Genomic DNA, 11,652 nt, shown 5'->3' on the forward strand with positions numbered 1-11,652 from the left:
GAACCTGCATCAAGTCCCGTCCGACTGTGTAGTGCTCAATCAGGAGGATATTGACTCCCAGATGGAGCGCTACCGCAAAATTGCACGGATGCTCATAGAGCAGCATGCGAACGTGAACGTGCCCACGCGGGATGGGTCGCATGCCATATACTGGGCATGCTGGGGCTTGGAGTTTGATATTGTCGAGCTGATGCTGGAACACGGCGCGCAGAAACCGAATATCAAGCAGGATGAGTTCGTCCGCGCTAGTGGATATCGCGCGGCAGATACTGCGCGCATGGGCTCCATTGTGCGCAGGACGAAACGAATCATTCCCCGGCCTCCACGGCCGTGCCCATGCTGGTCAGGGAAACTCCTTTCTGACTGCCATGCCTCCGGCCCGAAGCCCTACCCTCCAGAATTTCTCTGCGTGTGCGGGTCATGGAAGACTTTCCGGAACTGCTGTGCGCGCGGGAACTTTGGGACGTACGAAAGCTGGTTCGAGGACTACAAGCGCATCGTGTTCTTCAGCAGGCGGAACAGCGACGAGGGGCTGTCGGAAGAGATGAAGAGGGTCGAAAGAAATATGCAGCGCCAGAAGGGAATGCGCATGGATGGGTGCGTCGTGATGTCGGAGGAGGACCTCGATATGCAGGCACGTCATCTTGCTCTCATCGGCGAGGCGTTGCTCGAACGGGGAGATGCCGACCCGGCCTTCGTGTACGGTGTTAAAATCATCAACTCGTTCCCTCGGTAAGCATACTATTATATCACGAACAGGTTATAGTCGCCTCACGCCAGCCGGTCAGACCGTGGGACAAACAGTACAGCAAGCTCGAGTGCGAATCGCGCGCCGAGCGATGGAACCACGCCATCGACCAATACATCGACCTCAAAACGGACAGCCGCACCCGCCTGGAAATCGAGCAGCAGAACAAAGTTGGCACCGACGGCGGGCTGCTCTACAAGCGCTGTGAGGCCGCCGGATGCACGCACGTCGAAGGGCCGCAGAGCGAGAAGATGAAGTTCTGCGGCCGCTGTAAGCGGGTATGTTCCTTCCTGACCGCCGGACCTCATACTGAATAGTCTGTCAGAAATTCTACTGCAGTACCGAGTGCCAAAGGGGAGACTGGCCGCTGCACAAGACCTCTGCAAGGCGGGCAGCCACCTGTCGCAGATGCTTTCCAGCCAGCGGGCGTATGCGATAGTCGACGACGAGATATCCCACCGCGAGCTTGCCGGAAGAGCATATATGCAAAATCGACCGAGGGCTGGGGAAGAGGAAGCGCGCTGTTGATTGGAGCGTCCGGATGGACGCTGCCTTTAACGTTTTCGTAAGTAACCGTGCTTCGCCACCTCTTTCTCGAATATCGTGCTGATCGTGGCTATGCGTCGCTAACAGCTGTGTAATTCTATCGGAACAGGCTTGGTCGCGGAAGGGCAAATTATTTACGCCATTCATGCACAATGTAAACTATTATCTCAATGTCAGATCTCCTTTGCCTATCTAAACGACCATTGGCTCGAAGATTTTGTCGGTTGGTTATATTATATTGACAGTGACCTGCCTCCCAAAGTATTGCCATAAGTGGAAGCGTGTCAAGACGCGTCGCGACGCGTCGGTGGCGCATGTCACGGTCATGCGCTCTGCGTCATCGATCCCACAAATCTCAAGCCACGCCTGGTATATTGCGACAACTTGCACTAATCTCAGCGTGAGTGACAAGATTACTATGATGAAACGACTGTCTAGTATGTACTGTACAGATGCGAGGTTAATGACCCGAAGTCTGACGGTGATACCGTGTGATGGATCCCCACAAGATACGCATACAGATCAAACCCACATGCGACAAACCTGATACCAAGCACAAGAACGAAAGTTACAGCAGAGCGAGTTTGACGCTGTCAGCTTCTCTAAAGCATCCTGATAACCCGACACTACATGTAAGAACTGTACGGTCGTTCTCGTCCGAAGCGTCCACCGAAGCAAGTACCGCATCCTGCATGGAAGGCCACAAACAGCAGCAGAACCGCAGCAACCAAGGACATCCATATCTGTGCAATATAGTCCATTAACAGCGGCCAGCGCCGTAGCATGTACACTCACTGTAGGCCCGAAGCTGGAGGAATGCCCCTGACTGGCAAAGAAGGTCGTCGCGGTGGAGGCAAGGTACACAGAAATGACGAACGCGGCGATAGAGAGTGCAGATGCAGCAAAGGAGAGGACACAAAAGAGAGGATGAGGATATCGGTCCCTGCGTGGATTGCACATGAGCGGGGCGACAGTCATCATCGAGAAGAGGCTAATGGCGGCAGCTAAGAGACATTAGCATCCAACACTATGGTATGACAGTGATGGTTAAAAGCGACATACCTACGGGATACAAGATGAGTGCTTTTGAAGTTGACTCTGATATTTCTGATCCATATGTGTAGCCCAATCTAGTGGCATACTCTTCGTCAAAGCGTGCGATCGAGCTGCACGAGATGTCACATACTGCGGGGCCGTGCAATTCCCAGAGTTCCCGCAGTAACCCCAGACACCAAACCTCACGCCGTCGTCGGCGGAAGTCCTTAGATAGTAGAAGGAGTGCACCAACGGCGCAGAGACAGACACCAGAACGCTACGATGTGATGTCATTATGTCACCACTTTGTCCGATCAAGATCACGAAGAGTACATACAGCAAAATGAACGCGGAGAATGTTCCCAAGAACATGGGGAATGCGCCATTGTACATGGACGCAACGTTGCGCCTCCTGGCGACTTACGGCTGGCGACAATATTTGATGACGAAGACGACACGAGAGGAGAAGATAAGATGCGCCGAACCAGGCTTACAGGGCCTGGCAGCAATCACCAGTTTTTGACTTGCCGACAGAACCGGTTATCGAATCAATTAGGCCACCGTGACATGGAACACGCCAGTCAAAGTCCACCGATTCAGCGGAGGCTATGTGCACCGAGTTTGCGGATTGTGGGGGAGGCGAGAGGTGCTGCTCTCCGTCTGACGCGACAGCACGTATGTATCTGCATCAGGTTTGACCCAGCTTGACCCGTTGGCAACCCGCATCCCGGGAAGGCGCCTGCCGCAGCATCAGGCACATGGTTTAGATTCCGAGAATGAGATTCCCCCCTGATCACAGGGCAAGATCGTCCATATGGCGCGCGTATCATACACATGCGGCGCACAAACAACGCGTAAACAACACGTATACGCGTCGCATATGGTTCGCAACTGCGGGGAAGGTGGTTGCATGAGAAAGAAGCGGACAGTACGGGCCTGAGATGACAGGATATACATTTCCAAGGTTGCAGATACACCGGACATTGAGCGTCCCATATCGGTTCACCGTGTCACACGCGTTGCGCGCCAGGCAGTCTCGCAGACGCTCTCGCAATATACGCAGACCATTCCTGGGTGCGCACACCAAGCTCTGCGTACAACCTTCGCTCCGCAAGGTCTGGAATAGATGCATGGACGACAAAGACACGCTCTGACGTATCGCGTAGTTGTATCAGCCGGATCATGTTCGTACCGGGACGCAGGTCCGCTGTAATGTCCAAATGCCCCATGTTCTGCCCCTGCGTTCGATGAACACGATAGCGAATAATTGATGCCAAGGAACGCACCAAGTCCGCAGGGAGATACGTTCTGGCTGTACGCCCATCCGCAGGGTTAACCTCGATCACGAGCGTCCCCGGTGCCGGCCAACTGGTATCGATGTTCCACAACATTGCAACCACCTCCGCCGGAGATGCTGCGGGATCTAGTCTCTGATTGGCCTCTTGAACTGCCATCGTGGGCAAACAGAGCAGATGCACGGAAACGTGCGTCGCATTCTCGCTGCCGGGGTCGCTTTAAATATAACTTTGTTTGCTTCTTGGAGTGGAGTACGCACTTGTATGTGGACCGCCGACGCGTCCAGCGCCGTACTGCAGCAGCCACAGGCTCTTGCAACTCAAAGGTGAAATCAGTTATTTGAGGAATTCTGCTACCAACTTGTACTGCCCAGAGCCCTGGAACCTGGTTCACGGGTGACGCATCTCCTATATGCATGTCATGGTGGGTGTCCCTCTGTAGGGGACCCTCTGACTGGTCCTCTGTCTTCGACACAAAAAGAGGAACGTCGATAGAATGCGTCAATTGACCAATAGAAGCTGATGAATTCGGTTGCTCTATCGAATGATCTAAGCTTGACCGTTCTTGCTGTATTATATCGACGTCCATTGGGGGATCTGCAGTCGGGGAAGCGGGGGACGGTTGTCGTTGCTCTATCATATGATCTAAGCTTGACCGTTCTTGCTGTATTATATCGACGTCCATTGGGGTATCTGCAGTCGGGGAAGCGGAGGACGGTTGTCGAGGCATACTATTGCAAGAGGGCTCTTGGTACGCGTCCGTGTGTGGATAGACCGCAGAGCTCTTGTCCATGGGGAACGCTGCACCATTGGAAGGCGCATTGGAAGCAGGAACAGGGTTGTCTTCGTGCTGAATTGCGGACGGATCATGCATATGCACGCCGGAGGCAGTCTCGGTCAATTCCGGATGCCGTTCTTCTGTCCTCGCAGTGGACACAATTTCGGTGTCGGTGCCGGGATGGGAACCGGATTGGTTTCCTTGTGCAGGTTTCGTACATGCAAGAACGTCCGTCTGTTCCTCCTGCGCGATGCCCGCGCTCTGCGCAAATCCTCCCTCATTCAAGCCTCGCCTCTGCATTTCAGAGACAACCTTCCTCGCTTGCTCGAGCATCTCCTTGCACCAGTCGTCCGTGAACAACGCGCGTGCGTTATGCGCAAGCACGGCGCTGTCCGTGTCCGGATGCCGTTGTAACGCGTTTCTGATGACCTGAGGGAGCATGAGCCGTCGGCATTCTTCAATCATGATGGCCTCGTCGCACGGAGTATTGCTGAGGCCCGAATGCACAGCCGGCGAGTCCGCACGCTCAGGTTGAGCGGAGCTCTCGCTGGGCGTACGGTCTTTGGTGACAAACGGATCCAAGACGCTAGCCAGGAAGTTGTCCACCGTCTTTGGAGAAACAGGTGTGGGTTGGGTGTGGACAGAGGTCTCGGTGAATGGTGTGGCCTGTGTCACTGAGTTTGCATGGGTATTTGGATGGTAAACCTGCTCATCCTCGCATTCAGGATCTGAAGTCGAGGCGAGATCTTGCGTAGATATTCGTTGAATCAAGGGCGGCGAACTGCGCTGGCTCGATGCATTGAAAGACTGTTCGGCAGTGGAGTCCAGTCGGTTGAGCAGATACGGAGACGAAGAGTTGCTTAGGCGATCCAGGAGAGAGCCAGGGCGCGGAACAGGTGATGGTTGAGAGGTATCTTGCATGATGTCCTACTGGCGCGCCATCTCCGAAAGCAGGGGTCAATTAATCATCTCGTAAGGAGTATCCTCGGTGGACGGCAGAGCTGTTGTTTTCGTCGCACAAATGAGTCGAAGTTCATTGAACCTTCAATATACGGTGATTTTTTATAATGTGGGTTTAGGATGCATTGATTTAAAATTCAACTATGCCCCATGGCTGAGTTGGTTACAGCGTCCGACTGTTACGGTCCAACTTTGGTTGCTTACATACTATCGGAAGGTCGAGAGTTCGAGCCTCTCTGGGGCAGTTTTTGTTGCACGTTCCCAACCTTACTTGTATAAATCTTGGAGTTGTACATCGGGTTGGGCAGTAGCAGCAACATTTTGCTGCAAGCATATGGCGGAGACGTTCCTCATTTGGCCAGACACCTTCAGAATCTAATAAAGCCAAACAAAGCGGTGGCATTAGCGTTCTTCGCTTAGAAGTAGCAGTGCTTTAGATTCTAACTAAATAGTCCCTCACTCCTTACTTTCCGCCATCGTCAATGATTTCAAACACGACAGAAACCCAAGTTTCCGCGCCGAAGAAGCAGAAGAAACTGAAGCCTGCGCGCAAGCAGGTGAAACCTGGTGAAGTGGAGAAGAAGGAGGCGCCTCAAACCGGGAAAGAGTACAGTGCGTACATTCAACCTCTGCTCCTTCACCATGGCTTATAACCTCTGCAGACATCTGGTACAACAAGTGGGCTGGTGGGGACCGCGAGGATAGCTATTCAAAGTATGTTTTGTTACAGATTCGCTCAGTGACGGCTTTCCCTGACGCCTGCGTTCGTTCAGCAAGGTCAAGTCGCAGACGCGTTGCAACATCAAGCGGGACTCGGGGCTCACACGTGCGAATACGACGGGCGTGAAGTACTGCTGCCTCTTCTTCGCGCGGGGATGCTGTCCGTATGGCTGGGAATGCGAATATTTACATATGCTCCCGGATCCATCGACCGCGCTGCCGGACACGTCGAAGGACTGCTTTGCGCGCGACAAGTTCGCCGACTATCGAGATGATATGGGTGGTGTTGGTAGCTTTCAGAGGCAGAACCGTACGCTGTACATTGGGCGGATCAAGGAGACGGGCACGGGCGTGGAGACGGAGGAGGTTGTGAGGAGGCATTTCAAGGAGTGGGGAGAGATTGAAAAAAGTGCGTCCCTTAACCTTGGCCCCCTTCCTTCGGTACACTAACAATCGTGTGTGCCGACTTCCTATCACAGTCCGAGTGCTGCAGTATCGCAGCGTCGCATTCGTGACCTACGTGTCCGAGTTTAACGCGCAATTTGCCAAGGAGGCAATGGCGTGTCAATCCCTCGATAACGATGAGATCCTGAACGTTCGTTGGGCGACAGAGGACCCCAATCCAGTGTCCAAGGTGGAGGAGAAGCGTCGCTTGGAGGAAATTGGCCGTGAAGCCATTCAAGCTCGCATGGACCCGCGAATTGTCGACGCCGTACGGGCACTCCGAGCGCTTGAGGATGGGGATATATTAGATGAAGGCGTCGAGGAGGTACAAGAAGAAGGGGACGGAGAACCTCAGGCGAAGAAGCGAAGGCTCGATATTGAAGGCGCACCGGATACTCAGCTGGAACGAGAGCAAGGTCACGAAGAGGAAGAACAGTCACCACAGCCCACGGGTCTCCTCAGCGCGGACACTTTGGAGAGTCTGAAGTATTTCGCCGAGATCCAGAAGCGGAATGGGCTGGGTGGAAAAGTCGTACGGGCTGTTCCTGCACCAAAGCCACCATCGGATGGGTTGGGACTGGCGGACTACGGTAGTGATGAGGATTAAGCTGGGGGAAGAGCTGCTCCTTAACCGTTGTAATCTCATAGGTCTACGCAGGGTGCTTCCGGCATGTAGATCAAGTCCATAGTAATGACGGCAACGTATAATCTAGGTATACACAGAGCGAAGTCATGTCTGGCTGCTACCACTTTCGGACCCGCCTGATGACACGCCATTCTCCTGTAGACTGAGTTGTTTAATCTCCTCCTCTGCTGCTAAGTCCTCTTCCCGCTGCTTCATGTAGTTGGACAAATCCCAGTCCTCTTCGTCCGCTTCCTCGTCCTCGAACCATTCCGGATTGTAGGCGAACTAAGACACACAGTGTGAGCATCATGTACGTGACTCATTAGTGTAAGGTGACTGACCAAGTCCCTTCCGCTCATTCCGCTGTTCTTGCCTGCGGCGTGCTGAGCATCCTTCGTCTTTCGTACGGCTTCTTCCTCGGCCTGCTTCTTGTCCATCCTGGTCCGCTTCCACTTGGCAAATGTCTCTGGAGTGACGGGCGTCAGACTAGATCCCAATTTGTGTCGCTGGGAGGCGATAATTGCATGTCAGCTGTCGCGATCATGCACGATAAAGAAAGCAAGACGAGCCTCGACTTCCAAAAACTCCTCTAGGCTGATCGTATTGGCTTTCTCAGCCTCCTCCGCAGCCTTCTTCTGGGACTTGAGCATAAATCCTGGCGGTAGTGCATGCCTATATTGACATGACTCGCCGTTTGGACACTCCCAAAACCATCCAAACCTATCCGTTTGCTATGTAAGCGATCGCATGATATGATTGGAGAACACGCCTACTTTTCCGTCTCGATAGCCTGTATGAAGTGCTTGCACACAATCTGCCGGCATCGTCAGTCACTACGTCAGGAGTGGCATTTACACTCGACACACATCGGTTGTTGTTTTTGGATTTCCATTCTTTGATGATACCACTTTACGCAGCTTCTCCTCATCCCACTGATCCATGGTATCTGTGAGACAGAGATGCCTTAGGCAAGGAGACAATAGGTCAGGAACATGAAGATGACATACCTTTCAGCTTCTCCTCCCGACTATCCTCGTACAAGTTCTTCTTCTCAACCTTCCGCCCAACGTTCATGTCATGGCTAAACTTGCACTTGTTTCCCTTCTCGCAATTCCCAGCCTTAAAGAATACGCAGAGTATAGTTTTGGGGTCGACGCCAAACGGAACCTTCTGTGTCTGTACGGGTTTGAACAGCGCAGCCTCCTCCTTCTTGCGCTTCTCTTCGTCTGCCTTGGCCTTCTCCCGAAGCGCCTTCTCCTTCTCCTTCTCCAGCTGTGCGCGCGACTTGCCCGCTTGTGCCTGCTGCTTCTCGATGGCAGCAATCTCCCTCTGGACCTTCGCTGATTTGTTTTTCTATACAACGGATGTCATGATGCGAGCACAACAGAGTGGAAAGATTTGCTGACGTTTTTCATTCCGAAGGTCTATAATTTCCTCGTCAAAGACATCTGTCAGCTCCTTGCTAGCTGCTACTTAGCATCTGAGATACCTTGTCCTCCTTGGCCTTCGAGCTCGAGCCTCCGGTCTGCTTCTTGGGCGGCATCTTGTATGTAGTGAGCAGAAGTCAACGAATGTATGAATGTTGGCGAAGGCGACAATAGATGGCCCCAGTCGAGGACGATGAGACGAGTCGATCACTCAGCTGGTCGCTTGCATTCATATCACTCGTGTGACAAAATATGACGCTTTTACTGTCACACTTCAATTGAGGGAGGACAATGCTATAGGAAACGCGCTGACGCGCATGAAATCTGAGAGGTTAAAACTTCAGAAGATCAATAAATGAATTGACCCATTTTCCCGGAGGGGGGAGGTCTTGCTCGCGATCAATGGCAGTCACTTCAAAATGATGAAATGGATTAGCCGGTTCTCGACAGCGGAAAGTATACATCTTATTTTATTCATTTTCTATTATGTAGGGCACACGAGCGGGTGCTAGCTAGCAAGTAGCACAGGATAGCCTGGGATAATAGCTCTTGTACTCGTACAAAATACGCTATGCATCTACAGCGAGTGTCTTAGTTGTTGAATGTTTCCCTTCTTCGGAGCCGTGGCAATTAGTGTCACGGTCACATGACTATCCGAAGGGTTTGGCGCCTACAGTTGAACTCTCAGGGCCACGGACGTCGGACCAGCGCAGTCTCTCCATAACTCCATCCAGATACCGCAAGCCACTGCCTAAGGAGAAGTTAATAATGGCGCACAACAAGCCACGCGGTAGCATCTTACTCTTTGACCCGCTACAATCGCCTGCGACGCCACAAAGAGAACCATCGCCGGATTCGGGCAGTTCGGACAAGGAGAACGACGACTCGCCAGGGGAGTTTACTATGCTCTTTGATCGCGTGTATACGTGCCATGCTACGCCAACCAAGACGTACAATGGGCCTCTCATTGACCTAGGTGGCATGACTCCTAGCATATCGACTCCAGCAACGCCAGGCGATCTGCTTGAAGGAGACGTGTCTGACGACCAGGCAAGCGATATGCTATCTGGTCTCTCCATGTTTCAGCAGGAAAACCCATCTCTGCTCAGGATCCCGCTTGCAGAGATTGAGCTGGAGAAACCGCCCCAGTCGAAACGACGTCAGGCTCGATCGCCATTGACAAAGCGCGCACATTCGCCCGCGAAAAATCTGTATATGCCAGCGGCCCAGAACACAACTGCTGATCCTCCGGGCACGACGCTCTCGGACATCATCAACTCAATAAACTTATCTGCCATGGCAATCTCCACACCGCATCATCAGAGCTCGCTTGTCACACTGGACGTCGTGGCACCTTCGGCTCCCAAATGCGAAGATGAGGGGGCGGCAGCGGAAGTAAAGAAACAAGAGCAGCAAGTATACAGGCAGGAAGAAGTGGATGTTACCAATCAGGAAACAGAAACTACAGCTGATGATACGATTGCGATGCCTCACTCATATTCTGCCACCGACATTGACATCTCCGCCTACTTCGACTCTAACTCGCTAACGGAAATCATCCTTCCTCCACGGACCGATTCGCCCTCGGATCATCTTTTTGCTTCCACTGCTTCCATGCTAGCTCCTCCCGTACGGAAGGCTCGCAAGGGTCTTCTCGTAAGAGACGACCCTCATCGAGCTTCGATCGACCTACAGACGTCATTCAGCATGCACATGCAATCTGGTGAACTGTCATTCGACTTAATGAACGACAAGGTGTCGTTCTTGGGTTCAGAGCGAGGAACGGACTCGTTCTGGACCGGCGAAGAAGACTCTGGTGTTCATGCGCAGAAGGAAATTAGTATCGCTAAGGGTAGATCGTCGGAGAAGGCGCGGAGGACGAGTATTGACTCCGAAGTGAACCTCGCCATTGACTGTACGTGCAATATGATTTGATCATCGTTAACATTTCTCATCCATGCTTAGCATTATTACTGACAGACCAGCCGGAATCGACCGCGGAATTGTCCGCGATGCGTACGTCGTCCGAATCTAACAACAGCTACAGAACTGATTCCATCTACTATGTATAGTTCACGTTTCTCAAGCTGAAGATTCGCATGAGGCCATCTCTTCATCGGTATTCAGTCTACCGCCGAAGGCAGCTGCTCCGGGTACGTTATGACCATTTTGATTGATCTTTCGCTTACAGGCAGATGCAGATGTGATTCCGACGCCTAAAGTGGCTGCGCGTCTTATCGTCAAGAAAACGCCTCCAGTGCATGCCCGGGGCAACTCATCTGTATCTGCGGAGTCTTCGCTGGCTAGCTCGTGTTCAAGTGAAGGCATCTCTATTCAAAGTGCAGGAAGCAGCGGCTGCAGTACTCGAGCTACATCCCCAATCAAGAGCCAGACATTGGCAGGGGGAGTGAAACCCGCAGCAGAAGTGGCCTCGATGAGTCAAAGAACGACTTCCATGACCAGATCAGCAGTTATCGTGCCTTCTGCCTCCCAAACCACATCGACCGGCCCAACGAAATCTCGCGAATCTCCGACCGGACCTGGCTCGGCTATCGAGCACGATGCGTCAAGAGATGCATCAAGACGTTTCGCAGCGGCAGGGGTGCAACGTCCCAGCGTGCAGCTGGGCGAAAAAGCCATGCCGAGTCGCAGCATGCAGGCCAGACCTAGGCTCCAGAAGTCCAGCACGGCAGTGAGCAAACCGGAGAGAACGCATAGCAACGCGACCAAGGCGAATGGTATCGCTGCTCCGGCGGGAGGGGTGAAGCCTCCTGCAGAACGTGCTAGAGCGGGTGGTGCGGTAAGCGGGCTGCCGAGGCTTGCATCGCGGTTGCTTGCCCCTGGGAGCACCAGCGGGATTCCGAGGAGTAAATGGTAAGTATTGCGTCCAGGGGCTGCCGGCAGTGTCCCTGCGAGAAGGTACCCGTGAAGCAATTGAAGGAGCCTCACCAGCGAAGCTTCACGCTTTCGGACGTCTTGTTAGGCTATCGCGTATCAGATTATTGTAAGCGTGCATGTGTTCTGTTCGTGTTTTTACCTGTCAAATTCAATTATCTTTCCCGGCAATTGTCTTG

The 11,652-nt window shown here is 52.9% G+C and overlaps 6 protein-coding genes and 1 non-coding gene across 7 annotated transcripts; 4 read left to right on the forward strand and 3 right to left on the reverse strand.

Moving 5' to 3' along the window:
* The first annotated feature begins 24 nt into the window (after positions 1 to 24).
* LAESUDRAFT_731098 (uncharacterized protein) lies at positions 25 to 1,492 on the forward strand. The gene is made up of 4 exons (XM_040909971.1): positions 25 to 732; positions 789 to 1,026; positions 1,074 to 1,313; positions 1,382 to 1,492. Exons 1-3 carry the CDS (start codon positions 62 to 64, stop codon positions 1,185 to 1,187), a joined length of 1,023 nt encoding a protein of 340 aa, XP_040759265.1. The 5' UTR covers positions 25 to 61; the 3' UTR covers positions 1,188 to 1,313; positions 1,382 to 1,492.
* Positions 1,493 to 1,965: 473 nt separating this feature from the next.
* LAESUDRAFT_625901 (uncharacterized protein) lies at positions 1,966 to 2,716 on the reverse strand (the record flags this gene model as incomplete). The annotated part of the gene is made up of 5 exons (XM_040903337.1): positions 1,966 to 2,037; positions 2,090 to 2,298; positions 2,357 to 2,424; positions 2,481 to 2,606; positions 2,667 to 2,716. Coding segments are annotated over 5 exons (525 nt in total), but the record flags the coding sequence as incomplete, so codon positions are not given.
* Positions 2,717 to 3,339: 623 nt separating this feature from the next.
* LAESUDRAFT_763652 (uncharacterized protein) lies at positions 3,340 to 5,323 on the reverse strand (the record flags this gene model as incomplete). The annotated part of the gene is made up of 3 exons (XM_040913307.1): positions 3,340 to 3,567; positions 3,616 to 3,829; positions 3,885 to 5,323. The coding sequence occupies 3 exons, from the start codon at positions 5,321 to 5,323 to the stop codon at positions 3,340 to 3,342; spliced, it is 1,881 nt and encodes a 626-aa protein (XP_040759267.1).
* A 183-nt stretch (positions 5,324 to 5,506) lies between these two features.
* On the forward strand, positions 5,507 to 5,607 carry LAESUDRAFT_t86. The gene has a single exon. It is a non-coding gene; the product is annotated as a tRNA-Asn (tRNA).
* A 237-nt stretch (positions 5,608 to 5,844) lies between these two features.
* LAESUDRAFT_745353 (uncharacterized protein) lies at positions 5,845 to 7,133 on the forward strand (the record flags this gene model as incomplete). Its single annotated transcript, XM_040911367.1, has 4 exons — positions 5,845 to 5,974; positions 6,025 to 6,076; positions 6,136 to 6,491; positions 6,562 to 7,133. 4 exons carry the CDS (start codon positions 5,845 to 5,847, stop codon positions 7,131 to 7,133), a joined length of 1,110 nt encoding a protein of 369 aa, XP_040759268.1.
* A 123-nt stretch (positions 7,134 to 7,256) lies between these two features.
* Positions 7,257 to 8,694, reverse strand: LAESUDRAFT_663762 (uncharacterized protein; the record flags this gene model as incomplete). The annotated part of the gene is made up of 8 exons (XM_040905084.1): positions 7,257 to 7,436; positions 7,493 to 7,657; positions 7,700 to 7,871; positions 7,925 to 7,965; positions 8,018 to 8,097; positions 8,159 to 8,504; positions 8,558 to 8,575; positions 8,641 to 8,694. 8 exons carry the CDS (start codon positions 8,692 to 8,694, stop codon positions 7,257 to 7,259), a joined length of 1,056 nt encoding a protein of 351 aa, XP_040759269.1.
* Positions 8,695 to 9,280: 586 nt separating this feature from the next.
* Positions 9,281 to 11,643, forward strand: LAESUDRAFT_731102 (uncharacterized protein). The gene is made up of 4 exons (XM_040909972.1): positions 9,281 to 10,493; positions 10,544 to 10,594; positions 10,651 to 10,731; positions 10,780 to 11,643. The coding sequence occupies exons 1-4, from the start codon at positions 9,347 to 9,349 to the stop codon at positions 11,454 to 11,456; spliced, it is 1,956 nt and encodes a 651-aa protein (XP_040759270.1). The 5' UTR covers positions 9,281 to 9,346; the 3' UTR covers positions 11,457 to 11,643.
* Positions 11,644 to 11,652: the final 9 nt, after the last annotated feature.

Source organism: Laetiporus sulphureus (genome assembly GCF_001632365.1).
Source record: "Laetiporus sulphureus 93-53 unplaced genomic scaffold LAESUscaffold_59, whole genome shotgun sequence".
In the NCBI taxonomy this organism is placed as follows: Eukaryota; Fungi; Basidiomycota; class Agaricomycetes; order Polyporales; family Laetiporaceae; genus Laetiporus; species Laetiporus sulphureus.